The following is a 22,759-nucleotide window of genomic DNA, read 5'->3' on the forward strand; positions in this document are numbered from 1 at the left end:
GGGGGGGGGGCGTCGCCCGGCATGGAGGGGTCGGGCGGGGAGGGGGTCCCGGGGCACCGCTGTGCTCCGCGGGCGCACGCAGAGCTCCGGGCGGCGCAGCGCGGCCGAGCCGCGGCGGAGGCGGCGGCAGGAGGAGCCGCGGGACCGAGCGCCGCCGCGCCGCCCCCACCCCGCCGCCCCGACCGCCGCCTCGCCCGCCCCGCACAGGCCCCCGGCCCACTCGGCCGCACCGGCCCCGCGGGCGGGTGGGCCGACGGCCCGAGGCGGCGGTGGCGGCGCGCTCCCTTCCGCCTGCTCCTGGGCTCTCTCGGGCAGTGACGTGACGTGCTGACGGCGGGCCCGGCCCGGGGAGCTTGGCCGCTTCCACTCAGCTCCGAGCTCGGCCCCTCCCTCCCCTCCCGCCCGCCCGCCCCGCCGCAGCCGCCGCCGCCGCGCTCGGCCCAGTCGCGCTGAGAGAGGCCGCGCCGAGCGAGCGCCGCCGCCCGCCACCCGCACGGTAAGAGCCACGGGCCGGGCCCTGCCGCCCGCCCGGCCCGGGCCTCCCCCTGCCCGCACAGGCCGCGGCGCAGGCCGCGAGGAGGCCGCAGCTAGGCCGCGACAGGGCTCCGCCACAGGAGCGGGCCGCGGGCTCTGCGCCGGCGGGTCCTGCGCGCCCGGCGCGGCCGGGGGCGGCGGGGGAGGTGGCGTGAGGAACGCGGAGTGGAGGTGGGTGACTGCGGGCCTGGGGGGAGGTGAGTAGGGCCGGTGAGGGGCCGCGGGCCCGGCCGGGGGGGGCTCAGAGGTGTCTGGAGGAGGAGACAAAATGGCGGCGCTCGAGGGGGGGCGGAGGGCGCGGGCGCCATCTTGAATTAATCGCTCGCACAGCCGGGGCCCCGCGCGGGCCGGGCCGGGCTGGGCCGAGCCGGGCGGGGCGGGGGGGGCCTCGGGGCTCCGGCAGGGACCGCCCGCAGCCTCCACACCCTCCCCGCCTCCCGCTGCCACACTGAGAGGCGCAGCGGAGCGAGGCGCGTTTGTCCCGCGGCGGCTCCCTGCGCGGCCGAGCGGGGCTGCCGGCCGGCTCCTCTTCTGCCCCGCCATCTCCTTCCTTTGCTCTGGCCGGGGATTCGGGCGGCGCGGGCTCGGCAGCGCCGGGAGCTCTCCCGCAGCTGCCTTCGCTCACTCGCCCCGTAAGCAGCCCCCTCATCCCCTTGGGGCCCCCTTGGTGCTGGTTCAAAGGTGCGCCTGGCTATTTGATCGGTCGTTTCCCTAATTTAGGTTTCGTTAAGAATTAAGCTTATTTCCTTTGGAATTACTGTTGTCTGGCGCACAGCATCGCAGTGAAATCTGTAGAAAACCTTTTTCTTTAACCGGTTTCTGCAAATACCCCACTACTGAGCTGTAACAAAGAAGGGAATGACTTAAGGGTTTTTTTTTTTTTACGGAATTGCAATGAAAACAGCAGCACTGATTCTCCTGCCAAAACTGAGGGAGATGCGTCAAGAAATTAGCAGCTGAATAATCACATTGTTACATTTGTAACATCGCTTTTATTCTTCTGTTTCTCCACCTAGTAATAACGGGGGTCATTTTCAAGGCACGAATTAAATCCCATAGGAGGGTATTTTTTTTTTTTTTTTTGCCTTTCGTGTGTGTGCCTGGCGTTCCCCACAAGTGGGTCACGTCAGGGGAGTTGTGACACTGCAGCAGTGGCGTGGACTGAGCCCAGAGCTGCCTCAGGAGCACCGCGAAGCCTCGGTGGCTCGGGGCTCTGACCCAATTGGGACATGCCAGGCGTGCCGCAATTTTTAATGGGATGTAGCAAGGCACGACGGGAACATGGTTGTGGCTGTACACTAAGTCATCCCAGCGTGGGTAGGGGCCAGCACTTGCACGTGGGGAATTTTGCTGGTTTATGCCTTGATTTGTACGAGTTTCGCTGCCTGGATATTTGGTTTATGGCCTTACTGCAAATTAGAAGCAGGCAAATGACTGCAGTGTTTTACTTTTTCACTAGGATGGCTTTTCTGAAGTTTCCCCTTTTTTCTCTTTTTCCTTTTTTGCCATTTCCCTTTTTATTTTCCTTTTTCTTTGTCAAAGCAGAGAATCAGTTTCTGTGGGATATTAAACCTCTTTTAAGGAACTCTATTTTTAATATTGCTCCTTCTTTAAAACATGACAGCTGTCTATTTATTTCATCTTGATTACCTTGCTAGGTTTGTTGAGTCAAGGATCTGTAATGTGGCAGGGCTAGTGCACTGTCTGCATTGCTTCTCTTGACTGATTGTTCTCATGATCATTTGTATTTTGGAAGATTATTGCTGAAATAGTATTGCCTTTTCTTCCATTAATACGTGATTTTCCATCTATCCTTCTGCTTGAAAATGTTACCTTGACTTCCATACAGCCAAAACCAGCCAAGTCTAAGTAAATAGGTAAAGTTTGCAAAGACTAACTGTATGAACAGAATTACATGTATTGCAAGGTTGTTTTAGTTCTTGATCCATGTGAAGCTGGCATGGATGCAAGTCAAGTAAATGGTGTAGATCTTTAGTTCTTTTCAGAGATTTATAAAACCTGATTGTGGGTACCTCAGGTTTTTTTGTCACAGTGGTAGAAGAGTGTTGCCAGAATTCCTGAGGTTTGAACAAAGAGCCACGCAGTTGAGAAGGACTAAGTGTAGGGGCATGGCTGGGCATCTGCTTTTCTTTGAGAATTTGGGTTCCCGAGCCGGAAATAAAGAATTGATTCTATTGGTTTCGATGCCACTACTGGGTCCTGTGGTGAGTGTCAGCTAGAATGTTTTGGAAGGACCAAGAGGAGTTTCTGTCCTTCTTGAAATCTTGCAAAAAAGTGAACAGCTGGAATTGTTTCCTAGCCTTTCTGGTACCACAGAGCTTTGAGTGCTTGCCAGGGAATTGAAGATGTTCTCTGTGGTGCTTGCAAGAAGCAGCTCTGGTATTTCTGTTGTCACAGAGCTGCCGTTACAGGTACGGGGCCCTGTGGTGTTCCTTCCTTTGTGTGGCTGCATCTTGTGCCCCTGTGCTCACCCTCTGCTCAGAAGAGCAAGCAGGAAGAAACAGTGTTTTCTCATCTCCTGGTTAGAATGCTCAAACTCCTGAAGTGATTTTGGGAATATTTTTGTATTTTGTTTTTTCACCTCAGCTGTAGACAAATTACTTTATGCCTTTTTGGACTGGAGATTCTCGTGTGGAAACTTTCATTATTTCAGATAGATAAGTCCTGTTTTAAGTACCTGCATCCTCTTTTGGTCTTCTTGTAGCAAATTTCTGTTGATGTGCCCGTGCCTTTGTGGAGCACTTTCAAACTCTTTATGGTTCTGCACAGGGGTAAGAGTTGGTGTGCACTGAAGTGTTGGCTGGGTCTGTATGCTAAAGCACACTATGAGAAACATTATTTAGCAAGAGATGCACTGAATGAAAGCATTAAAGTTTGTTTCTACTCTGAAACAAGCACCAAAGCAAATTTTAAGACTCAGACTTGAAAGCCCATGTGCCCAGGAAGTGTATTTGGTTTGTTGGAGCCTGAGCCTTTGTTTTGAGCACATTTTGCCAGTGTAGGTGAAAATACCTGGCCAGTACAGAAGAAGCCAGAGTTACATAGTGTGCAGGTGGAGGGTTTGCTGGGCTGTCACTGCTGTGAAACTGCACCTCCTGAACACCACAGGGACATTTTGGGTTTGGTGTCTGTTGCATGGAATCCAGGCAGCAGCAAGAATAACGGGAAGAGATTGTGTCAGCAGGACTTACAGGAAGCTGGTAAATAGTGATGGAAACCTCTGCATTTCATGGGTGAAGAGGATAGACAGAAGGACAGTAAAAGAGTGCCTCACTTAGTGAAGTGAGGAATTTAGGGAGCAGATAGAATAGAGAAAGTACAGGCATGAATCATGAGAAATAGGAATTTGTGGTGGAGTGATGGCCAGGTGGGTGGTGAAAGCAGGAAGCAGAGAAAATGAATGCTAGTTCTTCCAGCAGCTGGTGGTGAACTGGCACTTCAGGCTGGTCAGGCAGCAGCAGGTCACAGGCTGATGTGTATGTGTACAGGCCTCAAAAGCACAGGCACAAAGGGCATCTGAACTTTTCCCAGAGAGCCAGACAGACAGTTCCATCTTCTTATGTGTGTGATGTCTGAGGAGAGAGGCAGTTTTATTTCTGCCAACCCTTTGTACCCCTTCACCTCCTACCAAAAAACCGCCTTCTAATTGCTGATACAGTCTTAGCTACAGATTGATGAGTAGCAGAGGTTTGTGTGAATGATGGGGGCGTACTGTAGTTAGAAGCTGGGGGGATGAAATGAGCAAGGTGAGGTAATGAACATAATATTGGTGCAGGCACACCAGAAGTTGGAAAAGAAGCAATAGAAGAGACTGAACAGTGAAGGCAACGTGGAAAATGGGACAAGATGAATAGGAAGGGCATTGATAGTAGGCTGGCTGGGTCTATACTGAATAGATAGATGGAAGGAAAACAGTTTGGGTATGAATAATTCTTGCTAGAATTACTATGTGGAATTTTGTTACTCTCTTCTTGTTTCTGTCCAATGGCAGAAGTTGATTGCCATCAGTCAAGCTGTTTCTTGCATCTGAGGCTGAGAAACACTTCACTTCTGCTTGGTTCTGAATAAAAGCACTGGGTGAAGAGCTGTTCCTCTTAACAGTGGGCACTTCTGGTGGAAGTGCTTGACAGTCAGAATAATTGGAAGGCAATTTATGTCCAGTTGGATACCACAATGACTTGTTGGACACCTGTCTTTAAAATACAGAGGCCTTCCAGCTAAGCATCACACAATCACAGAACACCTTGGAAAATTATTAGTCTTCCACTGTTTTTATCCAGTTCAATGTCTGGCTATATTTCCTTCAAATTCTATTAAAAACAAGGCCCGAGTGACTGCACTGGAGGCTGGACAACACCCAAGGGAGAGTTCCAGAGGTGAAGAGTTGAGAAAATTTGGGCTAAAAAGTGGGGCAAGTTTAGAAGATACTTGTTCTAGATGATGGGTTTAGATTTGTGTTTTGGATTAGTTAATTTTTTCATTTTTTTTATAGCAGTTTCCCTGATAAAGACTTAATGAATGTAATTGTTAGTTGATAAAATTTGGAAAGATTATGTTTCTTATGGAAACCATGGGTAGAATCTTGATGTTTTGTTTGTCTTTTGTGAAAGTATCGCAGAAATGGGGAGCTTTCTTCCTGTGACTGTGAAAAATGTTTGGAGGAAGAAAAATAACATCTTCCATTTCTACAGCAATACAAGCAAAAACATGAAGCAACATTCTGTTGCCTGTTGCTCATTCTGCGTGTAGGAAAATAGTTGGACTTAAGTGCAAGGGAGTAGTACAAGTTTATGTTAGACTCCATTTTACCTAGCTAGGTTGACTTGTTCCTAACCGTAATGCACACATGTAAGCAGCAGGATTTAGGTTGCAGTTTCACATTTTTGCAAGTATTTTAACTTTTTGGTCTTGTTTGATTCTTTCATTAAGAAGATTGAAATCCTAGGTCATTATGCATTGAAATGTTGGTATGCTGTTGAAAAATTTTTGGTAGTACATGACATCTGGTAATTTTTGAGAACTGACTTGTGATACTTACAGTACTATTGTCTTAGGGCAAGAGTTTTGAAAATACTTACAGATCTAGGTTTGAGAACATTTGATGTTATGCTCTGGAAGCAGTTCACATAGATTTCAGTTCCTGAAGTGACATAAGAGTGAACTCTTCCTGGCTGTCCAGGAATGAACATGAGGACATCAGAACTGGTGTGCATTTCAGATAATGAGATCTGTATGTTTTAACTTATCATATTGAGCCTTAATGATTTGACAGTCCTATATTCTTCCCCATCCAATAGAGACTTCAGTTCCTTGAGTAGAAATATGTCTAGGCTTTGTCATAATTTTTTTTTTTTAAGGAAATAGTATTTTCACATTCCTTTATGAGCTACTTCTGTGTTTGTGAAGCCATAGGTTTTGAGAAATGGACCCAGAGTGTTGTACCTCACACTCTGGTTCAGACAGTGGGTGTTTGGTCATCCAGAGTAGTATTGCTAGAATCCCAGACAGAGGGACCCTGAGTGAAATCTGATTCATCTTAAAGTCATGAGGTGCTATGTGTTAACTTCCATGCACCCAAAATTTCAACTTTTTGGTGCATAGACAGAGGTAACCTTCTTCACCTAATACAAGTGAAATAACCTTTCTTCTTTATCTTCTACAGACACTGTGACTGATGAGAGTTAAAGGCCATGGATGAAGATGGGCTTGAATTGCAGCCACATGAGCCAAATGCATTTTTTGATCCAACAGGTCTGTAAGGAGATAATATGTAGATAAGAGTGTTCCCATTAGATGCAATTGACCATTGTTTATTCTGCATTTACTTAGAAGTGCTGTGCTGCATCAATGCTTTTCTATAGAGTTGTCATTTTTGAGTTTGCATTGTTTTTATTATTCAGAGCAATATGAATGAGCCACTGTTCTTTCAGTCAAGTAATAGGTGTTTGGTATTGGGGGAGAGTCTAAAAATCACAAATCTTTTCTGGGAGAGAAAGTCTTGTTCATCTTAATTATGTTAGCACCTACTGAGGACATGCTTTATTTACCTATCTTAATAGTTCATCTGCTGTTATGCCTGTTCTACTGAAGTGCTGCAGCATGGTGTAAAAGTTGAAGTGAAACAGAAGTAATTTCAATTATTAACCGCGTCACATGAAACAGTTTTACAATTTAAGTGCCATTTTAATTGTGTTTTTCAGGAGCTGATGCAGCACATATGGATGGAGATCAGATTGTTGTGGAAGTACAGGAAACAGTATTTGTTTCAGATGTAGTTGACTCAGATATAACTGTGCATAATTTTGTTCCCGATGATCCAGACTCCGTAGTAATCCAGGATGTCATTGAGGATGTTGTTATTGAGGATGTTCAGTGCCCAGATATCATGGATGAGCCAGACGTATCTGAAACAGTCATTATTCCTGAACAAGTGCTGGACGCAGACGTAGCTGAAGAGGTTTCTTTGGCTCATTGCACTGTCCCGGATGATGTTTTAGCTTCTGACATAACAGCAGAGACAATGTCTATACCAGAACATGTACTGACAACTGAGTCAATGCATGTACCTGAAGTTGGACACGTAGAACATGTAGTTCATGATAATGTTGAAGAAGCAGATATTGTCACTGATACCCTGGGAACAGATGTCGTTTCTGAGGAAGTCTTGGTGGCAGACTGTGCATCAGAGGCAGTGATCGATGCCAATGGAATCCCTGTGGAACATCAAGATGAGAAGGGCAACTGTGATGATTACCTTATGATTTCCTGTAAGTGTTTGGGTAAAGCCATCAAAGTTCTTATGATATGGGCTTGCAATATCTGAGGGAATGCTTAAGATCATACCCAAAGCAGAGTTTCTCTATTTTTTTATTGAAATGCAGATCTCACAAATGTACTCACAGAGAGGGATTTTTAGGAATGTGTGCGGGCTAAAAGTTCTGGTGAAGGAATGGAGAGAAATACTGGCAAATGCACCTCTGATTATCAGTTATTTCTGTAGCAGTTCATAGCGTATGAACAAAAGAGTAAGAATTCCAGTAAACCTAATGCCATATACTTAATAAGAACTGAAAGAAAATTAATGTGACAATGTTTAAAAATGCTTATATGTGCAGGTTACTAAGATGAGTACCAAGACATTAAAGAAACAAAAATAATTAATGGAAAAGAGTAAAAACCCATGGTTTCTGAAAATCCAATCCTTGTCTTGTTTTTTTGCTAAGCTCCCACCTCTTGCACTCCATTTATTGTTGGATACAGACAGCAGTATGGTTTTCTTTGCTGTTAAGATCTGTTTTCTTCTCTTGATTAAGCAAAGGACAGAGGTATGCAGCTAACAAAAAGAGTAGCTATTGCTGCTCGTGGCTGAGAAACAGGGAGGTGAATATCTTAATCTCCCTTATGAACAGTGGCACAATCCATTTGAATTGTATTTCAAAAGGCTTAAATAGAGGGTGGAGAAAAATAGAGCATATCATCAATCCTTTTTCTACTGAGGATTTCCATTTGTGCGAACTAGAGTTTGCTCTGAGTATGTTACTTATTATAGTGATTACTCAGTGCAGCACCTAGGAACATCACAGTGTCATGCTGAACTTCTATTTATTGTAGCAATAGAAAAGCCTTGTTAGGCTGGTTTGTTTAATTGCCATTTCAGGCACTCGAGTTTTGTGTGGTGGTAAATGATTCCATTGATGAGGTGTACTTCGTGCTCTGCTTCAGTTACCTTTTTTCTTTTTTTTTTCTTTTTTTTTTTCCTTTTCCCCCCATTTTTTTTCCCTTTCTTTACTATTGGACGCATTTTTGAAATGTATAATAACTTGTTTTAATTTTATATTCTGTACTTACGAATTTTAATATTGCTTCTCCTTACCTAGGATCACTGCATTTCTTAATTTATCATCTCTTGAATTCCTTGAGTAACCTTGTTGCAGCCATGTTTTGAGTTTATATGAGGTACAGTTAATTCTCTATTATCTGGGAAAAAAATGAAATGGGATAATGCAAAATGTGGATCACACAAAATATTATAAATTAAACTGCAGGATTGTACTGAGGTGAAATAGGTCAGGGGATCTGTTCTGAAATTGTATTGATCTAGACTGATAAATGCAGTCTTGTCTAGTGTGGTACAGATAAAACTTCCTGATTCTGGACCCAAGTTAAATCAGATGAAAGCAGCCCAAGTGCTTCTGAGCCTGCTGCTCAGTTAGACAACAGACTGGATAATCTGCCTGTGGATAATTGAGGCCTGATTCTGGTGGTGATCCTTCCCTCTTCTGTGTCCCTGACTGGAGCTCTTCAAGGCACTGTTGCTCCTGTCTCTGCTCACCCCTCCTGTGCAGGTTCTCCTGCAGCAGAGCAGGGCCTCTGGGCTGCTGCCATGGAGCACTTTGCAAACCATGCCTGTGTAAATCATGGAGAGGGATGGGTGGATGTGTGTTCTGTTCATCGCTGGCAGTGGCTGAACAAGGACAGAACATCTTGATAGAGGCCATTTTGGATGTTCCATGTCTAGCTGGGAAAGCTTCTTAGATGTCCCAGTTGTCAACAGGTGATGACTGGCAGGAAGCACAGAAATTTAGTTGTTCTAAATTGCTGGGGTATTCTCTACATATTTCTGCAGTTTCATACTTTATTTATTATTAAATGTCTCTTGCAATGTACTTTGTTTAGATCCAGAACCTTAAATAAGCCAGCATTTAAAATAATCATTACACTACAAAATATGCATTCTATTTGTGTTTAATGTTCTACAGTTAATTTTAAAGGGAAGTCCCTACTACCACCTACTGTGTTTAAAGCCTGCATAACAAGTTCTTCTGGTTGTGAAGGCAGAGTCTGGTGCTTTTCCATCAAGTAAAGGCTGTCTTGCCAAACAGTCTCTTTGTTGTATGAAAAATATGACTTGAATTATTTTTTTATTATTTTTTGTTTGCGTCAGCAGTGTATATGTTCATTGATCTGATGCCTGTCTCAGTTCTTCAGTTGAACTTAGTTTTCAAAAGGTAGTAACATCAGCCAATTCAGTTTTGGGGTTTTCATCCTAACTTGTAAATTTGTGTTTGATTCTGGCAAACCTCCCTGAGCTGCAGGGGCAGATGTTGAAATGTAATCTTGTCTGCCATTACAGTCGCCAAATGTTGCTGCTTCCCAGATCTGGGAGCTAGACTGTGTTCTTCAGAATGCCTTTGCCTGTCTTCTTTTAGATAGGCACTTGAAAAGCAGGGGATGACACTTTGTGTTCTTTCTGTCCTGGGTTTCTCCATCTGTTTTCTTCAGTGGAAGCTATTGGTAAAATCTTTTTTGCTTTTTCCTGTCTTTAGGGAAAAAAGGTCTCTCTAAATGTTTCCAATTTTGTTCCTAATGAGCTGAGTATACATGTATCTTCTTGAGATCGTTTTCTTATGTTTATTGTGAAAATTCTTAGTTTGAAATTATTTATCTGTGTGTACACTTTTTTTAATGTTGTGTTTCTACCTTTCTTGGTTTCAGGCTGGTTTGTCTTTTCAGTGAGTACAGGTCCTGTGGGTTTCATTCTGTGACTTTGCTTCAATGAGCTCAGTATTTTAATATTTCTTTTCCCAGTTAGATTTAATTTAACTTTGGCATTAATATCCCTTTGCTATTTTCATTTTCCAGCTATTGTTTCTTGGCACAGCTTTATATCACCAGTTACTTCTTGATGTACTAAATTTTTTTCTTGGATCCTTTGCCCTCAAGATTCATTCTTGTTCCATGGTAGATTTGGGGCACTTACAGTGGAGCAAAATCAGATATTTATTAAACTTTCAAGAATACAAACTTACCAGTTAGTGGCTTGAAAAAGATGAAAGGAGGTTTGATACTTTTTTTTTTTGCTTTTTCATGTTCCATAACAAGTCAGTTCATGAGTTGGGTCAGGGAAGTATAAATTGTGCTGTGACTCACACTGGTACTAATTATTTGGTAGCTTGGAAAACCATATCTCCGTAAGTGAAACAGTAGTGGTGAGATTAAATGGTGTTTGTCAAAAGAAAACAAGCATCCTGCATTTACTAAGGAAAGCAGTGCCCTGCACCTGGCAGTGGCGGAAAGATGGAAATTGAATTTTTTTTTTTGTCTGATTCTATTCTGTTTGGCAAAGATAGACATATCCCCTGGCATTAAGTGTTTCTGTAAGATGAAAAGTTGTATCCTGATACACTCTTACTGCAGTAGAAGTAGTGAGGAACAGAAGTTTGACAAGAGTAGTCTGGAAAGAATGAAGGGCAGCTTCACAAGGCTTAGACTGCAGCTTTAAGAATTTAAATACTTGCAAATATGGGAGGTGTGTTATATCCCTCCCTCCATCCCTCCCTCCATCCCTCCCTCCATCCATCCCTCCATCCCTTTGCTTTTTTCTGAGTTAGACATGTCTCTTGTTTGTTTTATCTGAATTAACGCTTTTCATTACAGGAGTCCGAATCCAGGGTAGCTCGCAGAGAGAGAAAGGTTTTTTCATCATTTTTTGATGCTTAAGTTGAAAGCAATGGATCTGATGAACCAAGCCATAGGGTTCATGCTTTTCCTTAGGGGCATCCAATAGACTTTGAGTCAAGAAAGCAAAATGCTTTTAATGGCTTTTTTTTTGGTGTAAATATCTCCCTTTTTTTTTTTTCCTTTCCAGGAGGTTGCTAAATATGCAGGAAATTACGTTTTCCTTTCTCAGAGGTAGAACTTGCTGCCATGCCTCTATCTGACCACTGGAGTGGCACCAAGAGTTTTTGCAGCTCAGGCTGCTCAGGAGATTGTCCTGAGAGGTGATGGAAATAAGAGTTACTGTGGGCTGAGTGGTGTCTCAGAGCTTAGTCTGGTTTGTGTGCTAGGGGCAGAGGGTAAGAAGGACAGGTGTTAGATCCTAGTTGGGAGCTCAGGAATTACACCTCTCCTAGATTAGTACCCTGGAGGGACCTTTAGATGCATAGGATATACTCGTGTAAAGGCAATGGATTAAAATGAAAATGGGGCAGATTTCTCTTCCCATAGGTTAGGAAACCTGCTTTGCCATTCAAGAAATAAATGTGTGGTAAAAATAGCTTCTTCAGTGAACTAGGAATTGTCTGTTGTTGAGTGAAGTAGATGTTTTTGTCACAAATAACTGAACAAAGTCAGGAAAACAGCATGCTTTTAATCTATTTTAGAGAGAATAGTTAGTAATGGCTTTTTTCATTTAAAATGAGTACATAAGGTGTTTATTTTGTAAGCAGACAAGTGTCCCATGGTTTTTTTAACAGCTTAGAGAACCATTTGGGAACATAAAGGCTCACAAAATAGATGATACTTGTCTAACTGCTCCATGGACACATTTTTAAGATCTGTTTAACTGGTGTAGATAGACTTCTCCATAGGTTGTTTTGGTGTGTTTTTTAGCAATAAGCAGTGGGTACTTGAACAAGATGGAAGGTGTCTTTGTGCTTAAGTGAATTTTATTTTTCACAAGAGTTTTCTTTTCCTCATTAATCCCACACGGAGGAGAAATGGTAGGAAAGAATAAGTTTAAAAAGTTGTGGAATCCATTAAAAATAAAGGCAGTTACATTTGCATTTTTTAATTAGAAATAAACCAGTCTAAGGGTACAAAGTCTTTTTCTGCCTGTCCCTCAAATATGTGATATAAAAAACTAAAAGCAACTTTTTGATAAAAGTGTATGTGTCATGGTTAAACAAGAGATGTCCTATTGAAGCAAATCAGGATCTTGGCCTAATATTTATGCTTCTGTGTGGGGAAACTGGCCTCAACCAAGTTTTAAATATGAAGTTTATTATCAATGCATAGGAGCTTGTTTCTGTCCCAAAAATGGGACAGAAATGGACATCCTACTGGACGTGTTTTAATAAAAGGGTAGAGATATTAGAGATAATTGTTCTTTGTCTGTTTATTACATGTATTATATATTTATTACTAGTTTATTGCATGATTTTTTAAGTTAAAACTTAGTACTTTCTAGGAAACAAATGCTGTCATTGTGATAGATCTAGATACGTAGATAGAACATTTAATCTGTTGTTGTTGTTGCCTGTATCTTTTATTTCTTTGCTTTATTCTTTATTCCTTACTAGTTTTTTTTACCTGTTGGTCTCTTCCTGTTGATTTCCTTGTAAGTGCTAACTAGAGACAGGTTTTAAATATGCTGTGGCTTTCATGTTGTGTGACATCCTTCCTTCTCATCTATTTGTACTTTTAATAACAATTCTAGCATTATCTTTATATGGAAGTAGTTATTGCAACATTGGAGAAGCACATACTTATTTGTTTTTTGCAGCTCATAGTATGCAAAGAACAGGCTGCTCTAATCACTGAAGTCTACGAAGAATTTTGGCAAACTAACCATAGAGTGCATTCTTGCAATTCATGTAAAATAATACTGTGTCTAGTAATATTTTTGGGTTTTGTTTTGCTTAAAAAAAAACCAAAAAAACAAAAAACTCTGAGATTTTGTCTGCATCTTGTTTACTGAATGAAGGCTACCAGCTAGTATAGGGGGAAAAATCAGACATTTAAAGTTTTTAGTGTCCAGTTCACATCTGAAGAAATGGGGACACAAGATATGACAGCACTGGAGTAATGCTAACCTTTTTCTAGCATGTGACTTGTGATTAGTGGCTCTGCTTAAAAGGAAGTGGTCTCTTAGAAGCTTAACTAATTCTTTTAAGTACTTTCTTTTCTTTGGTTGGAGGTTTTTTGTTGTTGGGGTTTTTTTCCTTTATGTGAAAGAGGAGCAGTATGAAAAAATATCAGCCATGGATGATAATTTGTGGCACCCCTTGATGGGCTGTGAATTCAAACGAAAAATTAATATCTGATCAGAGTTCCAACTTCAAACATTGATCAGTCAAATATTTCTGAATATCATTTTCTCTTATTGTGAGACTGAGATATATAGAGAATGCAAAAACTTAGGGCAAATGTTAAATAGAAAGCAATTTTCATAAAATGCTGCCAGCCAGTCAATATAAATAAATGCTTTGTGTAGCCATAGGAAATTAGCTTGGAAATGGTGCTTTCTGTAATAGATACCCATTCTCTGTCACCTTGTTTGTCTCTTCCTTTTTTCCTGTCTTTTTCTTTCCACCCTGTTTTTCATCCTGTTACCTGTTTGTCACTATTCTACAAATATTGCTGCTTTTCAAGGCCATCAGGGATTTAAGTTTTTAAAGTATTACCACCTGTCAAGAGTGAATTTTTTTTCCTTTTAGATGAGAACAGTTTGCCTTATACATCCTACACATCAGTTTCCTTACAGTTTAATGGCTCTGTTAAAAATACTTAAGCCAGTTATATTATTAAAACAATGCTGAGTATAAAGGGAATTCAGGGATAAACAAACTCTAATTGTATAACTTTTTTATTATGTTGGATAAAATTATACATAGAATATTGGAGAGCTTCACAGCATGAATAGGGCATGTTTTTAAGACCTAGAATTCTTCTGTTATGTGAAAGTTATCAATGGATACTTCCATATATAAATGGAATTTAAAAACTGTGGTTTGGTTAAAAGAAACGGGCCTGTTTCACATCATGCACATAGGTTTGTTTTCTCTGTTACTGACTCAGCCATGGTTTTCCTTCCTTGTGGGTATGTTCCAGCATCAGTTGATCTTGGTGGCAGTCTTCCCTTTTGGCTTCAGAGGTGTAAAGTCAGTCTACAGTGATTTGAAAGCCTTCCAAGTACATGTGCCTGACACTGGAAACAGCCAAGTTAAGGGAGAGCAGCTACATAAATGTAGTGTAGGAACAAAAGCAAGTTTTTTTTTTTTGTCAGAGTTCCAATGACATTTGGTATATCATGGATGTGACAAAGAAGTTGTGAAAGTCTGTTAGTAACTGAATAGACACACTGTGGAGCTACATTGTTAAAGTGATTCAGAAGAACATCTTGAGGTTTTTACTTTTAAATGCTTTGGGGTTTAGCTACAAGATGTTATGGTTGTCCCATGACACAAAGGAATTTTTAAAATGCTCTGTTGCTTGAAACAGTCTGTATGGTGACCACTGATCATGATCTTGCCATTTGAGTATTTAATGTTTTTTCTGCTGTCCTTTTGGTAAGGAGAGAGACAGACTAATTTATATTAGTGCTTTATAATTAATGTTATTCGCATTTTTTGTGAGTAATGATGCCTCATTGAGAAATTGTACTTAAATACAGTTGTGTTTGATAAGTGAGTCAGAACGTGTGATAGTTTATCTAACTCAAAGGCGAATTTATTGATTTAATGGCAGGAAAATAATAGTAATAACATTTTGAGCTTTTTTTGAAGTATGTATTAAAATAAATTTAAGAATGCAGTTACTGAGTCCTAAAGCTATGATTTATTTGTGAAGGTAGTTCAATGAATGCTAGTAAAGTAAGCATACGTTGTGAAGTATTTGGTATGTACTAGGCATGGGAGATAAAAATTCTTCACCATTTATAGGTCAGTTCTTAGACTTCAATTAGTATAAATTCCATGTTTTTTCTGTCATGATCTGAAGTCATGCATGACTCTGAGCGAGTGACAGTAAAGTCACAAATTACAAAAGTGTTGTGTCTCTTTAAGAATTCTTAAATAATCTCAACACTGAAGAAACACCTGGGGCTTCTGAAAATTGGAAGATTCTCCAAAGGTCTTGAGATGCTGGAGTTGATTTTTGTGAATTCATACTTAATACTTTTTTCTTGAAAACCTGTTCTTGGTAAAGTAAGATAAGGGGGAGGTGCCCGTGTACAGTATGCCTCAAAAATCCAAGTGTGTTCCTAGTGAAGCTGGCTGTCAGCCATGGGTGTGTGGGATTCTGGGCAAGTTTTGGCAGACCAGGCTGGAGCTTGGTGTGGGTGCCCTTCTGGAGGCAGGAGAGCAAAGTTTGGGAGTGCACAGGGCTGCAGCAGGAATGCAGTGCAGGGCCCTGTCAGGAAGGGCACATGGACAGGTTCCCAGTGCTGCAGTGGCAGGGCAGCCCTCGGGCACTGTGTTCCATTCCCAGCTGTGGAGGGCATGAGCAAAGTGGGAGAGTTTCTTCCTGGAGTTGCTGTTCAGGTTTCCTCTCCTGGCAGCTGGAAAAGCATCAGTACCAGTGCTTTGCAGGGAGCAGATAATGCTTTTGAAAAGAGCAATTAATAGCTTATTAGTTGTGAAGAAGAAAGCAATTTAAACTGAGAATAAGTGAAATTGTTGCACAGAGTGAAGTACTGATGTGTACTTTCTTCCTACCATGATCTTGCTGCAGATCACAGTTCCCTTGTTAGCATTGCCTGGTGTGGTGCTCATGCTTCTAGTTCTGTCACTGCAGAATTCTTAACACTTCCACCTTAACTAGAAGATAACAGATTGAATTTATTTTTGTGTTTATTGTCACTGTTTTCAAGGATATGAAAAAAAATTAATGGGTAGGTTCTTTATCACAACTTTTTAATTTTAAACTGCTTCCAAATTTGAGTCATAAATTAATAAAGTTTGTCATATATGTCTGTCTGCATATGACTGGGTAATTGTAATAACTTGTTTTTGTAGTGGATGATGCTGGTAAGATAGAACACGAAGGTTCTGCTGAAATTACCATGGAAGCAGAGTCAGAAAGTGGCTCTTGTAAAGTGGATGGCATTTGTCCAGAAGTCATCAAGGTCTATATATTCAAAGCAGATCCTGGAGAAGACGATTTAGGTAAAATATGCTTGTTTGAGAATACTCCAAACTGACACTTGAAATTTTGCATGAGACTGTGGTTTCTCTCAAGTGGTCCGTAAAGACCTCTGAGTCTGATACTAAAGAGTTGACAAACTTCCAATTTTTTGTGGTTTAGCATGGATTTTGGTCAAGTGTATTTAAAATATTTTGCTCTGGTCTTCCTAATTAGGGGGCACAGTAGACATTGTGGAGAGCGAGCCAGAGAATGACCACACAGTTGGATTGCTCGATCAAAACAGCAGTATTCGTATTCCAAGGGAGAAAATGGTTTACATGACTGTAAATGATTCTCAGCATGAAGACGAAGACTTAAGTAAGTAGGTGGCTTTCCTTTGGGAACAGGGATTTTCACTTTCAGCAGTGCAGCATTCCTATTTTTTTTTAACTTCTTTTTCTCTTAGATGTTGCAGAAATAGCTGATGAGGTTTATATGGAGGTGATTGTAGGAGAGGAGGATGCCGCAGCCGCCCATGAACAGCAAATCGATGACACCGAAATTAAAACTTTCATGCCTATAGCTTGGGCAGCAGCTTATGGTAGGTAATATTCAAAATAATTATTCTTGGTGACACTGCAGCAAAGCACCAGGGGTTGGTTTTTGGAGGGTAGTCTAGAGTACTTGTGCTTTTGTGTTTTTTTCCTAGAGTTTTAGTTTAAGAATGGTTTCTTAGCATAATGAGCCTTAAAAGAAAGGAAGAGGGAAATTTCTTCTTGTTCCTGTTTAACAGGCATTTTCCTTCATATTTTCATGATGTGAAAGGGGAAATACATGAGCTTCAAGCTAAAAAATTCGGAGTTTTAGGACACAGTGAGTGCTGGTTTGGGATTAGAACTGAGTATTTTTATTGGGGGGCAGGGGCATAAAAAGAAGGCAGATGGGAATATGTAAGATTCAGTGTAGTAGTGAAAAGCAACACCAAGCTCCAGCTTGACTTGGGTGCTTACTAGAAGGATCATATAAATACATGATTTCACTAATGGCAATAATTAATTGATTAATGACAAGAAATTGGGGTGAGATATTAAAATCATAGCAGAACCTTGAGAGTACTTCCAGCATGCAGAACTGTTTTTCTTGATCATTGGTATGTGAACACCAACTGGTGCACAAACTGATTTCCCAAATTTTTGTAAGCTTAAAATCATAATTTCATCTGAGAAAATGTTTGTGTTGCCCCTTTCTCCTTATAAACAAAAGAAATAGTGGCGTAGATGACAAAACTTACATGTCTGCATGGTGTGGATTGTGGTGATGGTGCTAGCAGATACCATACTGGGAATACAGTGGGGGCTGGAATCTTGGACCTAAGTCAGGAAGGGCAAGATTTCAGGGAGCAGTGTGTATTTAAAAGTTACTTAGGGGATGGATGGTAGCACACCCAAAGCCTTCCCTTAGGCCATATGCTGGTGAGCCCAGTTTGAATGAGAAGGAAATGACATAAGCTAGTCTAAGTGGGCATTGAAAATGAAATTGAGTGAACTTGAAACCAGTTGGATACTGAACATTCAGTGATTTTGGAGGAGGGGGAGAACATTGAGCAGAATGTATTAAAAATGGTCCAGTGGAATTGAAAGGAGAATTTAAGAATATGGGAAACAGTGGAGTAGTTGCACTGTCAGCAGTAAGCACCCTAGCATGCAGGGTGAGAGATGGTGGGGACAGGGAGAAATTAAGCATGGCCTGAAGGCCTGAAAAATGGCAGAGGAACACTTGAGCTAGCTTGTAGATGAGAGTCTTCAGGCTTTTCACATGTGCCTGGCTCTGAGTCTCCTTATACTAATCATGAATATTAATTCTCAGCACTCTATGAAAGGAACATCTGTGGAGCATCTTGCACTTTCTTCCACTTGAGTCTTCCTGTCGTATTTGTGTGCTTTGCTTTCACTAGGAAATACTGGCTTTTATTGATTCAAGTAAATACTTGACCACAAAATTTACTATTAAAAGTTTGTTTATGCCTGTAAATCACCAGTGTTAAACTGATTGCCAATAAATACCTTCTCGAATGTATTTGTAATTTTCATGTTTGTTTTACATACAGTGATACCATTTGTGCATTAAACAAAGCTCTGTGAAGCAAAGACTCTTTTCTTCTTTCTGTTATACAACACTGAACATGCTCTTTGTTCCCAGTAGAAAGAATTTGTAAGTGCTAGAGCATCAGGTGTATAAATAGTAAGTAGTGTACTTTGTTTGCCACTTTATGGGCTGTTCAGAAGGATTCTTTGATCGGAGCTCCGGTTCAGAAATTTGGTGTGTGACCAACTTCAGTCAGGTGAATTCAGACATACAGAAGTGAATGAGAGCTCACACACAAATGCACACACAAATGTATTTCAGGACTGAGAAGAAAATTTGGCACAGTAAATTCTGTGATGTGCTATTATTTGCTAATGTTAAACATTTTGGGTATAATTAGCAACCAAAGAGATTTTAAAAATGCTGCATTTGAAGAAGGATTCTCTGTGCAATTAAAAGCCATTAATTCCTGTACATTTATTTGCTCCTGTAAAATTAGGTTAACAAAGCTAATGCTCATAATACCAAGTGTAATTCCTAAGTTACATGGTGAGACATTTTGCAGCTTATGCTGTACATTATTGCAGTTTGATTAAATGTCCAGATAATAGTTTATCATTTCTGTTGCTACCATTGTAGAATTTGTGCTCGAATTACCTATGGTGTTGGTAGGTGACTTTTTAACTTCCCTTGGTAGGTAATAATAATGACGGCATCGAAAGTCGGAATGGCACTGCAAGTGCTCTTTTGCACATAGATGAGTCATCTGGACTTGGGAGACTGGCCAAGCAAAAACCAAAGAAGAAGAGGAGACCTGAGTCCAGACAGTATCAGACAGGTGAGTATGTGGTGCCTGGCTCTCGTTCATCCAGGCATTTGCCCATAAACAGATACCTGTGGTGTGTCTTGTAAAAAAGAGGGATCTGGGGACAACACTTCTGCTTTATAAATGAGTGCATATTTTATTTTGCAAATTTTAAATACATGGGTGATTTGGATTGTGGCAGGTGTTTCAAAGAAAGCCATCTCTGACACAGGAAAATGTATCATAGCAAAAGGTTAAAAAGCTATCTATTTAACTTGCCACACCCATTTTAATGTTTAATGTAACTTTTTAAAAGGTGATTTTAGATAAATGGTGTTCTGTAATACTGCCTTTTAAAAACCCTTTTTGTCTTTATTGAAAATATATAGAACAATGCATTTCATTATATCAGCTCAGTAGGTAACTGGAAAGTCTGAACACTGTAAATTAATGTTCAGTGGTGTAACTTCTGTACTCTTTCCTGTTCTGATGTTAAAATAAAATTGCCTTGATGTTTGTGCCTATCTTTTTCCTTTCATCTATAAGAACAGAGGTGTTCTGTGGCATAATTTGGTTTCTGCTGCTATTGTGTTACGGTCAGAATATTTATTTGGTTTGATAAAGTTGAAAAAACACAACTTTTTATTTCAGACTCCTTGCCTTAAATAACACTAAAAGTTTCTTTGCAAATTGTGGCTTAACTGTAGGAGTTCTGTTTTCTTCAGCTTGAGTTAGTAAACTGTGTAAATTAATGTGGGCCTTTTCTATTTACAACTAGTCAGTTCTCCTTATAAAACGTTTTTGGACTAGACAGCTTTTTTAACATGCCTAGGCAAATTCAGGGTAAACAAATCAGGGTGACAGATGAGTGCAAATAATTTCCAAAGCTCCCAGGTTTCTGTATGTGAAACATTTTCATGTTGATTCCTGCTTGGTACCTCTTCAGGTTGTAGCTGTGACAGATGGTGTAAGAAGGAGGTGTTAGTTTGGGGGCATCTGAATTGTAGCCAGCGTACCAGCTTAAACTTTTATCTACAGATTTGGGGAGAGCCAAGAGAAAATCATATGCTTTGCTTACTAGATGATACTCAGTTTAACAAGTTGCTGCTGTTCTTTGCACCAGCCATTGGTTTCTGTATGTGTTTAATGTGTGGACTCGGTCAGAATTCTTCAAAACAGAATTAATTGAGGTGAAGAACATCTTGGGTTGTCTCCATCAAAAAACAGTGTTTCCTTTCTCTTAGTAATTAAAATAAGTGAAAGTAGTAATTCTCTCAGTTTCTTCTGCCTAACTCAGTAATAAGCTTGTTTATTGTATAGTAAAACATATATATCCCATCTTTCTCAACAATTCATCTTGTTAACATCTGGCGTTTATTGAAGTGCAATATTGTTGTATAATATTGATAAAGGGTTTTTTTTGTGTTTTTCAGCAATAATCATTGGCCCCGATGGTCATCCGTTGACAGTCTACCCGTGCATGATTTGTGGAAAGAAATTTAAATCCAGAGGTTTCTTGAAAAGGCACATGAAAAACCACCCGGAGCACCTTCTTACTAAGAAGAAATACAGATGCACAGACTGTGATTACACTACGAATAAAAAAATAAGTTTACATAACCACTTGGAGAGTCATAAGCTGACCAACAAAACAGAAAAGCTTATTGAATGCGATGAGTGTGGGAAGACCTTCTCTCATGCAGGAACTTTATTTACTCACAAGATGGTGCACAGGGACAAAGGAGTTAATAAAATGCACAAGTGCAAATTCTGCGATTATGAGACAGCAGAACAAGGGTTACTGAGTCACCACCTTTTGGCTGTCCACAGCAAGAACTTTCCTCACATTTGCGTGGAGTGTGGCAAAGGGTTTCGCCATCCGTCGGAGCTCAAGAAGCACATGCGGATCCACACTGGGGAGAAGCCCTACCAGTGCCAATATTGCGAATACCGATCTGCCGACTCTTCCAACTTGAAAACCCACGTAAAGACTAAACACAGTAAGGAAACGCCGTTGAAGTGCGATATTTGTTTCCAGACTTTTTCAGATACCAAAGAGCTACAGCAGCATACGCTTATGCATCAAGAAAGTAAAACACATCAGTGTTTGCATTGTGACCATAAGAGCTCAAACTCGAGTGATCTGAAACGACACATTATTTCAGTCCACACAAAAGACTATCCTCATAAGTGTGATATGTGTGATAAAGGCTTTCACAGGCCTTCGGAACTGAAAAAACACGTGGCGGCTCACAAAGGTAAAAAATTGCACCAATGCAGACATTGTGACTTTAAAATTGCAGATCCCTTCATTCTGAGTCGCCACATACTCTCAGTTCACACAAAGGATCTTCCATTCAGGTGCAAGAGATGTAGGAAGGGCTTTAGGCAACAAAACGAGCTGAAAAAACACATGAAAACACACAGTGGCAGGAAAGTTTATCAGTGTGAGTACTGTGAGTATAGCACTACAGACGCCTCAGGCTTCAAACGGCACGTGATTTCCATTCACACAAAAGACTACCCTCACCGGTGTGAGTATTGCAAGAAAGGTTTCCGAAGGCCTTCAGAGAAGAACCAGCACATTATGCGACATCATAAAGATGTTGGGCTGCCTTAAAGTCTCTTTCACAGACTTATGGCTGGAATTATAAAGGAAATTTGCCTTTCAGGCAGTTAGCTTATTTTAAAGCCAATCACCTGCGATCACACACACACACACACAGAAAAAAAAAAAACAACAAAAAAAATACTGTGCATTTGATTTGTTGCTGTATAAAAATAGGATTATTGCTTGTAGTTGACTTTTATACCTTTTGTTCAATAGCGTGTTCTGAATTCTATTCAGTTTGTTTAATAAATGAAGAAAAGATGGCAACAATAAAGTTGCATTTAATAAAGTAAACCCTGTCTCTTACTGAATTTTTCAACCGTAATAGTTAAGTATATTATCTTACTGACCTCGTTGATACTCACAGTGTCCATGTTAATGCAGTTTTGTCGTGAATTTTAAAAATACGAAATTTCTCTTGATAAAATTGTCAGAGGTGTGTATACAATGGGGAGTTGTCATGTTGACAGTAAAGTCACTAGGGCCCACCTGATTGTCCTGTTTTGACTATACAGACTTTGTGGCAGGTTAACTATTTTCCCATTGAGGAGTTACAAGTCTCATGTTGTGTTTTCATTCTGGTTTCAGAGAGAATGGTTTGGGGCAATTTTTATCTTTCCTGGGCGAATTTAAAAGTATGCACAAATATTACATTTATTGTTCTGTGCTTCTTTGTCTTTGAAAGGTTTTTGTGTGTTACAAAAGAGTTGGATTTTTTCCACTTTACTCCTGTCTGAAATGTTGGAAACGTAAAGTACTCTTGTTCCATTTGCAGAGTTAACAATAGATCACAACTGTCTGTATGTCCTGGTAAATGTACCTCAAACTTTATGCTTTTATGTATGTTGGTATTTCTTTGAAAGAGCAGTTTGTGGTTCAAGTCACATTTTTATTGTTTGTTGTTTTAGAATAAAATGTAAGACCAAGAGGTGCCTCAGTTTTGGAAACCAGATACTTACAGTGAGAGCTTGAGAAGGGAATGGAGCAGAGCAGATGAGTTTATAAGGAGTAGAGATGTTGTAATGTAGATGTCCTTAATAATAGATGCAGTTCTGTTATTAAATTAAATGTTTTCCCTG

General features: G+C 40.7%; 1 protein-coding gene across 7 annotated transcripts; it reads left to right on the top strand.

Annotated features, from left to right (window-relative positions):
* The first annotated feature begins 409 nt into the window (after positions 1–409).
* ZFX (zinc finger protein X-linked) lies at positions 410–21,974 on the top strand. 7 transcript variants are annotated; one of them, XM_062488085.1, is made up of 8 exons: positions 410–496; positions 6,218–6,306; positions 6,756–7,322; positions 16,071–16,220; positions 16,414–16,557; positions 16,646–16,780; positions 18,962–19,102; positions 20,503–21,974. In XM_062488085.1, the coding sequence occupies exons 2-8, from the start codon at positions 6,246–6,248 to the stop codon at positions 21,687–21,689; spliced, it is 2,385 nt and encodes a 794-aa protein (XP_062344069.1). In that variant the 5' UTR covers positions 410–496; positions 6,218–6,245; the 3' UTR covers positions 21,690–21,974. The 7 variants fall into 7 exon arrangements, with proteins under 7 accessions (XP_062344069.1, XP_062344074.1, XP_062344076.1 ...); XM_062488087.1 differs by lacking the exon at positions 410–496 and adding an exon at positions 627–705; XM_062488089.1 differs by lacking the exon at positions 410–496 and adding an exon at positions 715–731.
* Positions 21,975–22,759: the final 785 nt, after the last annotated feature.

The sequence above is a fragment of the Cinclus cinclus genome, chromosome 2 (genome assembly GCF_963662255.1).
Source record: "Cinclus cinclus chromosome 2, bCinCin1.1, whole genome shotgun sequence".
In the NCBI taxonomy this organism is placed as follows: Eukaryota; Metazoa; Chordata; class Aves; order Passeriformes; family Cinclidae; genus Cinclus; species Cinclus cinclus.

Bases quoted from the DNA above. Each gene is read 5' to 3' on its own strand.
- ZFX (XM_062488085.1), top strand. From the start codon at position 6,246: ATGGATGAAGATGGGCTTGAATTGCAGCCACATGAGCCAAATGCATTT. The intron at 7,323-16,070 runs GTAAGTGTTTGG...TTGTTTTTGTAG, and splicing joins TGATTACCTTATGATTTCCT to TGGATGATGCTGGTAAGATA. The intron at 16,558-16,645 runs GTAAGTAGGTGG...TTTTTCTCTTAG, and splicing joins GCATGAAGACGAAGACTTAA to ATGTTGCAGAAATAGCTGAT.